At 53.4% G+C, this 15,632-nt stretch overlaps 1 protein-coding gene across 2 annotated transcripts in view; it reads right to left on the reverse strand.

Annotated features, from left to right (window-relative positions):
• The window catches only part of LOC144942958 (opioid-binding protein/cell adhesion molecule homolog), a 250,768-nt gene that overhangs the window by 70,046 nt on the left and 165,090 nt on the right, over window positions 1–15,632 (reverse strand). For both annotated transcript variants that reach the window (XM_078870022.1, XM_078870021.1), the window contains exon 4: window positions 14,983–15,108. In XM_078870022.1, the coding sequence (XP_078726148.1) occupies window positions 14,983–15,108 (126 nt within the window). The remainder of the gene's footprint in view (window positions 1–14,982; window positions 15,109–15,632) is intronic.

Consider the following 15,632-nt stretch of genomic DNA (forward strand, 5'->3'; position numbering starts at 1 on the left):
ACAGGTACACATACCCTCTCACACACACACACGCACATGCAAATAGATTTTCAAACACTCGTACGTACGCACGGCTTTTGTATTCACGCATTAACATATGAAAGCATCGCAGCGCTTTGTAACTTATGAAGGCATTCCGATAAGAGGCATTTTAATGCGCCCACTCTTATACACAAAGAGTCCACGTGGAGCCTTTTGATTCCATTGGGGGCAAACGCTGTTAGCGAGCACCTATTACAGTCATACCTCGGTATACGACCGCTTTGGAATACGTCGAATTTGGTATACGTCGTGTTTTTGACGAGAAAACAACGTCTTGGAATACGACGTCTTGCTTGGGATACGACGCGCTTGCTAGAACTTGTGTTGGTCGGGATGAGTCACCGTGTACCCGCGTAGACCCCGTTCACCACCATCCTCCTAGGCTATCAACTCCTCTCAGCAAGGTAAAGTGATGTTAAATTATATTTGTATTTAAATTTATTTCAATTTATTCATGCATTCATTTTAATTTATGTATGCATTTTAGTAATAAGTAGCGTCTACATTTTTTAATACAACCCCATTAATGTATAATATGCCATATAAAAAATATCACTTCTTATACTCTGGAACGGATTATTTCCTTTCCCTTTATTTCTTATGGGAAACATTCGTTTGGTATACGTCATTTTCGGTATAAGTCCTACCTTCTGGAACGAATTAACGACGTATACCGAGGTACTACTGTATTCATGAACTTTCATTCATTATTTTTTTTTTGCCGCTAGAGGGCGGGTTGGAGTTTCCCTTGCACATGCGAAGCGCAGTGAGATAGCATTTTCGTGTTATCCCCCCTCCCTATGTATCGAGAATAATGACGATTAACCGAAACGCCTGGCCAAGACCCAAGCGTGCATGCGAGGGAGCAACACTCTATCCCGTACTGCTAGGTGGAGTCCACATCGCTGTACCGTTGAATTGGAGTTCAAAAGAGCTCACAAACCGTAGAAAAAACCACCGCAGAAGATCCCCCGCGGAGAGGGGGGGGGTGATCACCCCACGAAAGCTGCTCACGGTCCACTCCGAAACCGCGATCCACCGCACAAACCCGATGCCTAAATGGAAAGTTAAAACTCCTCCGGCGGTTGTGCTGCTGCTGCTGCTGCTGTGGTCATGCAGAAGAGAGACCGTAGCGACGTGTAGCGAGGCAACGGTCCCGAACCACAAACGCGAAGGGAGACATCGTGGCGATGACGATGCCCTCCGCCTACCCCTGACGCCGGCTGACTGCTGGCTTGACCACCTGAAGGTGGTGACACTGTGGTCGGTGCTCTGCGTCTCCGTGAGTCAAATGAAAGCAGAAGGAGGAGGAGGAGAGGAGGAGGCGCTTTCTCGTGGCGAGCCACGGCATTGTGGCACCGCGGCACTCAACGCCCACCCACGGGAAGTGCGTTTCACAACAGAGGTCACGGTCATAGCCGCCACCACCACCACGACCACCACAACGAACGCCACGACCACGACCACCACAACAAACGCCACGACCAATAGCATGGCCACCATCACGACCACCACCACCACGACCGCCACCACGACCGCCACCACCACGACCGCCACCACCACGACCACCATCACGAACACTACCACGACCATCACCACCACGACCATCACCACGACCGCCACGACCATCACGACCACCACCACGACCACCATGATGCAGAGGAGACTGGGTGAAAATTAGTTTTTCAATCTTTTAAAATATACACTGCAAACGAATTTCTTGAGAACTCTTCATGTTTAGTCTGTTCTCTCCTCCCCTCCCTGGCCACACCTCCGATTGGCACGTGCGTCACGTGGGACGCGTTTAACAATCATCGGGCGCGTGCTGCGTGTGACGAGTTCATTTGAATGCGGGCGGGGAGCGAATTTGGTAAACGCGGAAAGACGGAGCGTGGTGGTGGTGGTGGGGGTGGTGGTAGGGGTGGTGGTGGTGGGGGTGGTGGTAGGGGTGGTGGGGGTGGTGGTGGGGGGGGGGTGGTGGTGGTGGGGGTGGTGGGGGTTGTAGTGGGGGGGGGTGGTGGTGGGGGGGGGGTGGTGGTGGTGGTGGTTGGCGTGGTGGTGGTTGGCGTGGTGGTGGAGGGGGTGGTGGGGGTGGCGGTGGTGGTGGTGGTGGTGGTGGGGGTGGTGGGGGTGGTGGTTGGCGTGGTGGTTGGCGTGGTGGTGGTGGGGGTGGTGGTGGTGGTGGAGGGGGTGGTGGTGGAGGTGGTGGGGGTTGTGGTTGGCGTGGTGGTGGGGGTGGTGGTGGTGTTGGGGGTGGTGGTTGGCGTGGTGGTGGAGGGGGTGGTGGGGGTGGTGGTGGGGGTGGTGGGGGTGGTGGTTGGCGTGGTGGTTGGCGTGGTGGTGGTGGGGGTGGTGGTGGTGGGAAGCGTGGTCGCGTGGAACTGGAGTTTGGAGTAAAGCCCCATTTAAGATAACACGCGGGCTCGGACTTGCACACGCTCATCAGCGGCCGCTGAGTCTCTAATGCCTGACGAGGCCGATTCCCCGACACGCGGGCTGGGAGCCGGACGTGTTAATAATGGAGAGAGCCGTGGAGAGAGCGAAGAAGAAAAAAACACAGAAAACCAACCACGAAGATCCGCCTATTGCAGCAGCTTAGCGGTGAGGTTGGTGCGTGACGGCACCGCCCACTCTCTCTCTCAATCCCCTCTCTCTCATTTTATCTTTCTCCCAATCCCTCTCTCTCAATCACCCTCTCTCCCAAAACTCCTCTCTCTCCCAATCCCTCTCTCTCAATTTATTTATCTCTCAATCCCTCTCTCTCAATTTATTTATCTCTCAATCCCTCTCTCTCAATCACCCTTTCTCTCTTTTTTTTTTTTTTTTTTTTTTACGATCAGTGGAAACAAGAAGATGCTCGGTGTATTCGGCACTTTGTTTCGGTCATCATTTCGTAATTTTTTTTTTTTTTTTTTTTTTTTTTTTTTTTTAAACTGGGCTTTATGTAGCCCTCGCTCGCTCTTTCGCTCACTCTCGCTCGCTCTCTCGCTCTCTCTCTCACTCGCTCTCTCTCTCGCTCGTTCTGTCGCTCATTCTCTCGCTCACTCTCTCGTTATGTACGGCACCCCCCTCGCAGTCCGACGGCCTCCGACGGGTAGTTCATAACAGCATGCAGAGCTCTCCGTCATCTGCCACGGAGCACACGGCCTCCTCCATTGCCCACTGCTCCATGAAGGCCGGCACGGCGTGGGTCAACCGCGCATGGCGGAACTCCAGCCACACCCTGGCTCCGACCAGAGCGCGGAAGATGCCCAGGCTGTTGGCCGGACGTTTCCCCTCCAGGGCCACCTTCCTCGCCCTGTAAATGGCGAGCTTGGCGTAGCCGACGAGCACGTTGACCAGCCCCTGAAGATGTTGGGATCCGTCGCCCTTTCGGTATCCAAAGATGAGGAGCGTCGGGGAGAAGTGGAGGCTGAACTTTAGGAGGATGTTTCTCAGGACCTTGAACAGCGAGTCCAGGCTCTTGCACTCCACGTATTGGTGTGCCACAGTCTCCAGTTTACCGCAGAACCGGCACTCCGGGGGCGTGTCGGTGAAGCGCGCCAGGGAGGCGTTGGTGGTGACGGTGCCGTGGGCGATGCTCCAGCTGAGGTCGCCGATGCGGTTGTACGTCGGCCTGGAGTAGAGTTGCCTCCCAATCCCCTCTCTCTCCCAATCCCTCTCTCTCAATCCCTCTCTCCCAATCCCTCTCTCTCCCAATCCCTCTCGCTCAATCACCCTTTCTCTCAATCCCCTCTCTCTCCCAATCCCTCTCTCTCCCAATCTCTCTCTCTCTCAATCCCCCTTTCTCTCAATCCCCTCTCTCTCCCAATCCCTCTCTCTCAATCCCTCTCTCTCCCAATCTCTCTCTCTCTCCCAATCCCTCTCTCTCAATCCCTCTCTCTCCCAATCTCTCTCTCCCAATCCCTCTCTCTCAATCCCTCTCTCTCCCAATCTCTCTCTCCCAATCACTCTCTCTCAATCCCTCTCTCCCAATCTCTCTCTCTCCCAATCCCTCTCTCTCAATCCCTCTCTCTCCCAATCTCTCTCTCTCCCAATCCCTCTCTCTCAATCCCTCTCTCTCCCAATCTCTCTCTCCCAATCACTCTCTCTCAATCCCTCTCTCCCAATCTCTCTCTCTCCCAATCCCTCTCTCTCAATCCCTCTCTCTCCCAATCTCTCTCTCTCCCAATCCCTCTCTCTCAATCCCTCTCTCTCCCAATCTCTCTCTCCCAATCACTCTCTCTCAATCCCTCTCTCCCAATCTCTCTCTCTCCCAATCCCTCTCTCTCAATCCCTCTCTCTCTCAATCCCTCTCTCTCCCAATCTCTCTCTCTCCCAATCCCTCTCTCTCAATCCCTCTCTCTCCCAATCTCTCTCTCCCAATCACTCTCTCTCAATCCCTCTCTCTCCCAATCTCTCTCTCTCCCAATCCCTCTCTCTCAATCCCTCTCTCCCAATCTCTCTCTCTCCCAATCCCTCTCTCTCAATCCCTCTCTCTCCCAATCTCTCTCTCTCCCAATCACTCTCTCTCAATCCCTCTCTCTCCCAATCTCTCTCTCTCCCAATCCCTCTCTCTCAATCCCTCTCTCTCAATTTATTTCTCTCTCAATCCCTCTCTCTCGATCACCCTTTCTCTCAATCCCCTCTCTCTCCCAATCCCTCTCTCTCAATCCTTCTCTCTCCCAATCTCTCTCTCTCCCAATCCCTCTCTCTCAATCACCCTTTCTCTCAATCCCCTCTCTCTCCCAATCTCTCTCTCTCTCTCTCAATCCCTCTCTCCCAATCCCTCTCTCTCCCAATCCCTCTCTCAATCCCTCTCTCTCAATTTCTCTCTCTCTCTCTCTAAACTATTTAAACCACTATTTAAAATTTACCAGGCCAATCCTCACCGAGCTATTTCGCTCTTTTTTCAGCAGCGACTTGACCTCAAATGATAGCTCAACGAAGTGGCTCATGACGTGGAAATTCATTGCAGCCAAGTCCTCTAAACGCGTGATGTTCATTCTAAATGTGGAGGGGAAATCCAGAGGCCCCGGAAGAAAAATCCACGCGACCACGGGGAGAGAGAGACACCGTGATGATGATGATGAGAGAGAGACACCGCAAACTCCAAATACACAGCAGCAGGCGTCAGGGTCGGGATCGAACCCTCGACCTCCTGCACACCAGGCGATGGAGTTAACATCTCATAGCCACCGCGGCACCCACGGTGGCTCTAACCAGGCTCGGCCCTGCTTAGCCTTTGAGACCTGACGAGACTGGGCACATTCGGGGCTACGTTGCTTTTGTGTACACACACAAATACCCAACAAAGACAAAGGCCCCCCGTGTAGCCTTTAACAAACTGGCGGGGCAAGTGCTGTTCTGGAGCACTCATGAAGACCGGCATGGCACGCGAGAGGGGGGTGGAGGTGTGGTCAACACCCCGCGCTGCCGCCTTTGTCTCCCCAGTGCTGCTGTTTTACCAGCAACTCGTATTTTTTTAAGGCTGAGTCGACATAGGCGAGGCCCAGGACCGGTTCAGATATTCACCATCGACGTTGGCCGTGAGCGGGAATCGAACTCGGGTCGCCGGGTTCGTAGGGGCAGCGTAGCGCTAACCGCTACACTGCCGCTCCCCATACGCACGCATCCACACGATGTCATTCCTAATGCCAAAATTAACAATATTCCTAGCCCTATGCCGAACGATAACTCTGTATCAAGCACACATACTATCCTAAATATACCTCTAACACCGAGTCCTAACCATGTCTGTTAGAATCAGAATCTTTATTTATACTGGATTAGCTATGAATATATTCTTCACAGATGTCCAGTCGGTATATAAGCTACTCCCTGACCCTAGAACTGTACCAATAACCATAATTGTGACTCTTATCTTATCCATACCACTAAACCACTTACTGCTGCTACTGTTGCTGATACAGCAGCTGCTGGTGGTGCTGCCGCTAACACTGCTGATGCTATTGTGGCTGATGATCATGTGTCTGATGCTAATACTGCTGATGCTACTGTGTCTGATGCTAATGCTGCTGATGCTAATGTTGCTGATGCTAATGTTGCTGCTGCTCACGCTGCTGATGCTAATGCTCCTGCTAACGCTCCGTCTGCGACTGCCGAAGAAGCTGATGCTGCTGGTAATAATACTGCTGATACTGCTGCTTATGATGCTGCTGCTGCTACTGCTGATTCTGCTGCTGCTGCTGCTGCTGCTAATTCTAATTACACTGTTGCACAATCTGCTGCTAATGCTCCTGTTGCTACTGCTTCTAATACTGCTGCGAATACCGATGCTGGTGGTAATGAGGTTGCTGTTTATGCTGCCGATGCTACTGTTGCTGATGCTGATTATTATGCTGCTGCTGCTGCTGCGAGCTAATACGATCGGGGTCACTCAGAGGGCAGAGCCGCGAGAATCTGGAACTCGGAAGATTTAGGTTGAGTGGAAATGAATGTGCGCACACACACACACAATACAAAGAGCCCCCGTATAGCCGATGCAGGCTGTTGGGGCAAGAGCTGTTAGCGAGCACCTATTAAGGCACGGCACATGATGGCCAGCAACCACGCCCGGCCGCCTTTGTCTTCCCAGTGACGATGTCTAAAACACAACCGCGCAAAACAATTCATTTGAAGCTGAGTCGACATAGCGGAGGCCCAGGACCGGTTCAGATAACGGATCGGCTGTTGGCAAAGTCCATCACAGACAATGGGGGAGCCAGAATTATCAAGTAGGGGGGGGGCAACCCCTCCAGCAATGAAACATGATAGATGAGTTGTTAGTAAGTAAGGAGTTGTTAGTGAGTAAGGACTTGTCCCTTGATTTTTATTCGACGCGTGTGCGGCGATGGCGCGGCCATCGATCGAGGGTCGAAATCGAACCGCGTTGTGTGATCGGCATCGCGCTCGCTGAAGGTGAATGCCTTCAGGGAAGTCGTGTACTGGATACGCAACTGCGCACAATTATGTGAGTCACTTATAACTGCTTTGCCGTTACTTATTGCCAATTATGGACTCAGACTATTGTCCTATCATCTCATAGAGTCCCTGGCACGTAATAATATGCTACACAGTGGCAGTGGGGGTCGCAAAATGCCGATTTATTACTAATAAAACCCAATGATCCGATGGGGGGGGGGGGGGGCACGTGCCACCCACCCCCACTGGCTCCAACAGTGATTACAGATGTTGTACACCATCCCCGGTGCAAGATTACGCTTGATTAAAAGACGAAGAAAAATAACAACAGATGGAGAGTCAATGAAGAATGATCATTTTAACACGCATCAGGCGATGTAACCCTACAACGGTGGCCATCTTGGATTTCACAATGGCCGACATCGGCAACCAAACATTTCCTCCCCCAGCCTCTGCACTTCTCTCTGCTACGGCTGTGCAGGGCAGTCGATGTCAAGAGTGGCCGTACGCTGGCGGTAGGACTGGTCACTTGCGGTAAGAGTGGTCACTAGGGGTAAGAGTGGCCGTACGCGGGCCCTATATAACTCGCGTGCAACTTGAATGTTGCGTAGGGACAGCTGCCACTGGGATGGGGAGGGGGTCCCCTAGGTAAAAAATTTACAAATACAAATCTACATTATTTTGGTACGTTAGGGGCACAACGTCAATGCAACATATTATACAAAAATATATATAGATATATATTGCACACCACTCGCTCGCTGATACTATAATCCATGGCCGGCTCTTCGGTGCTCTGTCCTCACCGCCGCGCCACAGAAAAACAAATAAATACGCGGAACAAATCCTCCTCCACCGCCGTTACTTAGAGAGATGGACGCACTCTGCCTTGCCGTGACCTTGCGCACGAGATTCGTCGAATGGGGGGGGGGGGGGCGGTGATGGGGGGGGGCAGGGGGCGAGGGTGGGGGGGTTGATTCTGACGGGCCAAGATCAGAAGCTTAATTCACGCACGACGCCAGAGACAAAGATCTCTCCCCCTCGTGTAGCCTTCACAGACTGTTGGGGCAAGTGCTGTTAGCGAGTAGCGGCACCTATGACGGCTGACAGGTACGGCACACGAGGAGGATGTTTGGCTAGCATCACGCCCGGCCGCCTTTGTCTCCCCAGTCGAGATGTTTACTACGCACCGCAGCAGGTGCTCGTTTGAGGTTGAGTCGACCTAGGAGAGGCCCAGGGCCGGTTTAGATGATCGTCACTGGCGGTGGTGGCCGTGAGCGGGAATCGAATTCGGGTCGCATGCAGTTAGCACAGCGCGCTAACCGCTGCGCCACCGCTCCGCACACGCACTACGCCATCCCACCCTCAACCACAACCACAACATCCGCCATTCGCCCCGAAGTGGCGGTGACGTTACCAAGGCGCTTGTGCCAGGCTACGTGCACGTTAAGGCCACATGAAGCGTCGAACGCCCTCTGGCAGGAGGCCACGGGACAGACGCAGGTGCCAGGGGTCGACTGACTGAGATGCCTTGTCAGACGTACAAGCTGAGCCCCCTCACGGTGCCAACTTGCGGCATATTATCCGCCCGGCGCTCCGCTCGTTGTTGCGAGCATCGCTCCTCCGCCCGCCGTTGTTGCTTGGAGGGCGACTGCCTCCCGACTGCGCAGTAGCAGCAGCGTCCTTCACGAGCCTCCTCCTCCAAAGAGGCCGTTCTTAACACCGCCAGTAGCGGTCATCGGCAAGTCCACTCAGTTAAATTTCGATTTAAAGCTTTCGTGACTGCAGGGATTCATCTTCTTGGTTCTTTCGGTAAAGTCACGTAGAAGGGAAGTGTTTTATTATGTTTTATTTATTATGTTTTATTTTTTTATTTTTATTATTTTATTACTTCCCTTCTACGTGACTTTACCGAAAGAACCAAGAAGATGAAGTCCACTCAGCTCCACACCACCACCACCACCCCCCTCGTCCTCCTCCTCCCACACAGACGCGCGCAAGAGCTGCCCTCTAAATCGCGCGATTGACTCTGCAGCCCGCGTCAAACCTTCAGACCAAAGTCAAGATAAAGATGCCACCACCACCACCACCACCTGATAGCTTCTTAGAGAAGACCATCGAATGGCAAGTGCCCGTTGACCCCACGATGAAGGTCAAGGGCTCGAGTTGTGCAGCACCACTCCCCGGCCGCCTTTGTCTCTCTCCCCCGCAGCCCCTCCCCCGCCCACGAGCAGTGGCGATGAGGTTTCTATTGTTTTACCTTTTCCTTTACGCACCGCACCAGGTACCAAATTTTGTGCTGAGTCGATCTGGCGGGGGGGGGGGTAAGCTCAGGTCCCAGTTCATCGATTGATTGATGCGTTCATCCTGCAATACGGGACAATTGGAGTCGTCGTCACTGATTGGCTGAGTCGTGAGCGGGAATCCAACTCGGATGAGTCGGGGTTAGCAGCGCAGCGCGATAACCACTGCACCGCCGCTCCCCGGCACACAAAGACAAAGATCCCCCCCGTGTAGCCTTAACAGACTGTTGGGGCAAGTGCTGTTATCGAGAACCCATGAAGGCCGGAACGGCACACGAGGCTGGGTGGGTGGCCAGCACCACGCCCGACCGCCTTTGTCTCCCCAGCAGCGATGTTTCACTACACCGCACCAGGCACTCATTTGAGGCTGAGTCGGCCTAGGGGAGGCCCAGGACCGGTTCAGATAATCGTCACCGGTGGTGTTGGTGGCCGTGAGCGGGAATCGAACTCGTTGTCACGCGCGCGCACGCACACACACACGTGGATGATGCGGACCAGGTCCACAAGAAAGATAGTTATCGGTTTTAATAAAGCGCGCGATGCAAGCCACCGTGCCTCGGCATCGATCACGGGCATTAAGTGCCGAAGTTAAGTGGCCCATACTTTAGTGGGAGGACAATGCAATCCCCGCTACCTGGGGCAGAGAGCGATGTGAGATGCTTTCATTTATATCCCGCGCCAACGAAGTGGAAGCCGGGGAGGCGAGGAAGGAGGAGGATTGAGGATGGCGTGTTTGGTTACAAAGCAAGCGAGTTGTGTCTGCCGTGCGCGCGTGTGTGGGGAGCGGTGGTGCAGCGGTTAGCGCTACGCAGCGCTACGAACTCGGCGACCCGGTGTAGCAGGCTAAAATAACCCCTGCCCCGATTAAACCCGGGCATCGTTTGGCCCAGGCCAGAGTATAACCGGGGGGATAAAGTGTCCTAGGCTGAACTATACCCGGGGGTTTAAACTAGACTGAGCCAGACCATATCCCTCCAGGCCAGACTATGCCCCATGTGAAAGTTCAAAGGCAATTATCCACACAGAGAACAGCCGACAACGAACTTCAATCGATATCTAAAAATGGTATAAATGGAAGTAAGAATCTCAATTTGATCAATTGAAGCATTTTAGGGTCCAGGGGTTATTATTAAAGTTTTTCTGGTTGAAGCAATCAAAGTGTATGTGTTTATAGTTTTAAATAAAATGTTGGAAAAATGTAGTAATTCATGTGTATATCGCTCAACACTATTACTATCATGGGGGTATGATTTGGCCTAGAAGGGCATAATCTAGCCAAGGCCGTTTTAACCCCGGGTATACTACGGCCTGTGGGTATACTACGGCCTGTTATACCGGGTTCGATTCCCGCTCAGGGCAAACACCGGTGACGATCATTTGAGACGGGTCCTGAGCCTCTCCTAGGTCGACTCAGCCTCAAATGAGTACCTGGTGCGGTGTGTAAAATCATCGCCACTGGGGAGACAAAGGCGGTCGGGCGCGGCGTTGGCCACCCACCCCCTCGTGTGCCTTTGCCGGCTTTCATAGTGTGCTGGCGAGCATCACTCGCCCCAACAGTCCGTTACAGGCTACACGGGGGATCTTTGTCTTTGTGTGTCGCACGAATGATTGCTGCGATGCCAACACGGCGGCCGCTGCCGCTGGTGCCATTTGCTGCCGTCCGTGGCGCAACAAGCGCAGCACAACGACAACTCAACGTCTCCCGTGTCGATAACCGAGAGTGAACGTGCGACGAACTTCTTTCGCACCGTACGCAGCCCGTCGCGCTAATCGGAGGTGCGGACGTGGCCTCAGAGAGTTCGTCCCCTCGCGTGCGGCTCATGCGGACGCCAAAACGGCGGTGTCGCCGCTGCGATGTTGTCACCTTCGTGGCGTTCGTGGATTGGGGGGCTGGGGGGCTGGGGGGCATTGCGTCGTACCGCGGAGCACGACTGCGGTCAACTCAGCACAAACCGTGCAACACGTAACGATGTTACATTCGGCGTGTATGATAGGTGACGTTTCGGGGGAATGGCCCTTCTTCAGAGCGGCAAATTCAACGCGATCGTCGATAACGCCGCGGCCTTGAAATGGGAAAGCATTATGTAATATTTTTCGATTTAAAGCTTTCGTGACTGCAGGGATTCATCTTCTTGGTTCTTTCGGTAAAGTAACATAATAAAATATTATTTTATTCTGTTTTATTTTTATTATTTTATTATTTCCCTTCTACGTGACTTTACCGAAAGAACCAAGAACATTATGTAATAGTTGATGTTTTAGGTAATATTATTTTATTTTTAATTTCACATAAACAGAGAGGCGAGAGACGTGGTGTGCTTGGTGAGAGTTGGAGACTGCACTTTAAACCGTGGGGCATGATTTTAATTGCATTTTTTGTCGTGCTGAACAGTTTTTATTTTAATTGCCATTTGAAGAGTTACACAAATGTTAATAGCCAGTGGGTAAGAGACGAACCCCTTTAATAATCAAAACGCATTCCTGTAAACTCATCTTACTGTTCTGTACGGGGAGAATCACGCCAAACACAGGAGGTTATGCTCCTGGAAAGTGCCGTGTTGGGTAAAACCGCGTTTGACAAATAACACTGGTCAACAAAAAAAAAAATTTCTGGCCTGGACTTTTGCAGCTTATTTAGACTAATTTCAGGGTGCTGATTCCAAATCTGCTCTATCACATCTCATTTTTATGCTGTCGGCATACCCAATTTTCATTGATTTTACCCGAAATTAACTCTGTCACTTATGATTGCAAGTTGTCGCGAGTCAGTGACTGCTTTAGTGTTAAGATATGGTGCTGTATTTTTAGGATAGTGTGTCTATAATAACATTTTATGTAGATATCCACATTTATTTAATATTTTTCTTCTGCAGTTTTTATTGAAAATGCAATATTTCATATCTCAAAAACCTGATGTGATAGACAAAAACTGATGCCAAATTTGGAATCAGCACCCCAAAATTACCTTAAAACCGTTGGAATACCTTATGCCAGAAAAAGTGTGTTGACCAGTGTAATAGTCCCTATGGGAAAACTAAGGGTTGCGTTCCAGGGTTCGAATTAGCATGGTTGACTACGTACGGCAAGAAAGAATCTACATACAAACAACATTGTCAATTCCTCCCTCTTTGCGAAACTTATTCCACGTGAGTTCTGCCCTTGTTATTGCACTGAAGGATGCTGAGTCTCCATACTCATATACAGGAGGGTCCTGCTACATTGGAGGTGGTGTCAGTGGTGGTGGAGGTGGTGGTGGTGGAGGTGGTGGTGGAGGTGGTGGAGGTGGTGTTGGTGGTGGTGGAGGTGGTGGAGGTGGTGGTGGTGGAGGTGGTGGTGGTGGAGGTGGTGGTGGTGGAGGTGGTGTCGGTGGTGGTGGAGGTGGTGGTGGTGGTGGAGGTGGTGGAGGTGGAGGTGGTGGTGGTGGAGGTGGTGTTGGTAGTGGTGGTGGTGGTGATGGTGGTGGAGGTGGTGGAGGTGGTGGAGGTGGTGGAGGTGGTGGAAGTGGTGGTGGAGGTGGTGATGGTGGTGGTAGTGGTGGTGGAGGTGGTGGAGGTGGTGGAGGTGGTGGAGGTGGTGGAAGTGGTGGTGGTGGTGGTGATGGTGGTGGAGGTGGTGGAGGTGGTGGAGGTGGTGGAGGTGGTGGAAGTGGTGGTGGAGGTGGTGGAGGTGGTGGTGGTGGAGGTGGTGGTGGTGGAGGTGGTGGTGGTGGAGGTGGTGTTGGTAGTGGTGGTGGTGGTGATGGTGGTGGAGGTGGTGGAGGTGGTGGAGGTGGTGGAGGTGGTGAAGGTGGTGGTGGTGGTGGTGATGGTGGTAGTAGTGGTGGTGAAGGTGATGGTGAAGGTGGTGGAGGTGAAGGTGTTGGTGGAGGTGGTGGAGGCTGAGAGGCGACGGGATGACGAGAAAGGAACGGAGGACGACGTCGTCGGCGACGTTGAGCGTGCGACGCGAATCGAGTCGCGGTGTTCATAATCAAAGTGACGACGTGTTCGCGACTTAAAACTGGGGGTGGGGGGGGGGGGAGCGACGTAAATCGGGGTAGCGCATCTGTTTCTTGATATTTGCAATGCGATTAGAGCCTCAGCAGCTCAGAGATAAGAGACCCGTGCCTTGTTGGTGGTGGGCTCTCCCTTTCATGGTGTTCTCACTCGCTCACATCATCATCATCATCACCATCGTCGCCGTCGTCAGTAACATCACTTATGTAATTACAATCATTGACATTTTCATCGTCGTTGTCAACATCGTCACCACCGCCATCATCATAATCACCAGCATCATCGTCGTTAAACACTGGAAGTAGCTTATCTCACGCGCAGTGTGTTTGTCTCTGTGTCTTTGTTATTTGTCCGTGTGTACTTCTTTGTTTACTGGGGAGCGGTAGTGCAACGGTTAGCGCGCTGCGATTGTGATTACCACAGACGGCCAACAACACCTCCCCTAGGTCGACTCAGCCTCAAATGAGTAAGCATCGCCACTAGGGAGACAAAGGCAGCCGCGTGTGGTGCTGGCCTCCATAGGCCCTCGCCAGAGGTCGCAACCGGGTACCCGATACCCGTACCCTACCCGATACCCGGCTACGCATACCCGGCCGGGTACGGGTACAGGTACCCGTTTGTGACCCTGGTCCGGCCGGGTACGGGTAGACCGTGAGTCACTGGTGAGTCACCGTTTGTCACTCATTTCCCAACGTCTTGTCTCTTCTCACAATTCTAGTTCCTAGAATCAACCCACCCGCACCTGCAACATGGCTTCATCCAAGAGGTCGCAATCGGGTACCCGATACCCGTACCCTACCCGTACCCGGCCGGGTATCGGGTAGGGTACGGGTACGGCCGGGTACGGGGATACCCGTTTGCGACCCTGGTGCGGCCGGGTACGGGTAAGGAATCAAAACCCGTTTGCGACCTCTGGCCCTCGCTAACGGTCTGCCAAGACTCTGTTGACGCCATCAAACACTCCTCCACCTTCCCTCCGACTCCCCACGAGTGAGGGGTCAGTTGCGTAGAGAGTGGAGAAGTGTTCGCATCGGGGGTGGCAGTGCGCTTGTGACCCAGCACCGGCTTGAGCAGGCGAGGTCTCGTTACGCATCAGTCGAACCCGTGGCTACCACGCGTAAGTTCGATGTCGTCTCGGCCACAGTAATGTGCCCTCCATTCTCTACGCTCGCGAAATGCGGAGACCTCTAAATGCAGCGGTTCTCAGCCGTTACTGCAGCCTGCGCCCCATTGGGCTCTCAAAGGTTAAACGTACACGATGTTCATGGACACGTGGGATTTGATGAAACAAAGTAGTTGCACTTACCTTCTGAAAAAGAAAAACAAATCTGGCCACGTCTCGCACCCCCAGAAAGGGCATCTCGCACCCCCAAGGGGTGGCGTGTACCCCCCAGGTTAAGAAGAAGAAGAACCACTGCTCTCAAGGAACATATGAATAACTATAATTTAATCAATTCCCAGCAGTGTCCCGGGCAAACCCGGACAGGTGGTAACACTGGTGGGAGGGCCCTTTTTGCCAAGTCCACCCCCGCCCCTCCCCCGCCCCAACCCTGCCCCTCCACTTTGTTGGAGGGGGGGTTGAGATGGCCGTGCGTAGTGCTGGTCACCCGGCCCCCTCGTGTGCCGTGCCGGCCTTCATAGGTGCTGCTGCTCGCTAAAGGGGAGAGAGGGAGGCGAGGGAGGGAGGCGATAGAGGGAGGCGAGGGAGCGAGGAAGGGAGGGAGGGTCGCGAAACTCACCGGACTGGGAGAGGTGACGCCAGGAGAGCACGGGGTCCGGGCGGCCCGTGGCCACGCACACCAGGGTTACGTTCGAGCCCTCGCTAACCACGACGTCACTCGAAATGTTAACGATCTTGGGTGGGACTGCGGACACACAAGTGGGCATCTGTGACATGCCCCCCCCCCCGACCCCCCCCCCCGACCCCCCCCCACCCCCCCCCGACCCCCCCCGACCCCCCCCGACCCCCCCCGACCCCACACACACACACCCCCAACGACACACACCCACACACACCCACACACATTAACACACACAACCACCCACACACACATACACACGCACGCACACATACACACCACCACATACAACAACAACCGCAATTCGTCACTCAGTGGCGGTGACGTCACCACGACGCTTGTGCCAGGCTATGTGCACCTTGAGGCCACGTGAAGTGTCGAACGCCCGCTGGCAGGAGGTCACGGGGCAGACCCAGATACCACAGGTCGACTGACTGAGACGACTGGCTGATGCACCACCTTTGCCCCCTACTGTGTCAACTTGCTGTACTTTAGCCACCCGGCGCTCTGCTCGTTGTTGTGAGCATCGCTCCTCCGCCCTCCGTTGTTGTTGGAGGGCGACTGCCTCCAACTGCCCAGCAGCGTTGTTC

This window comes from Lampetra fluviatilis, chromosome 29 (genome assembly GCF_964198595.1).
Source record: "Lampetra fluviatilis chromosome 29, kcLamFluv1.1, whole genome shotgun sequence".
NCBI classification, from domain to species: domain Eukaryota; kingdom Metazoa; phylum Chordata; class Hyperoartia; order Petromyzontiformes; family Petromyzontidae; genus Lampetra; species Lampetra fluviatilis.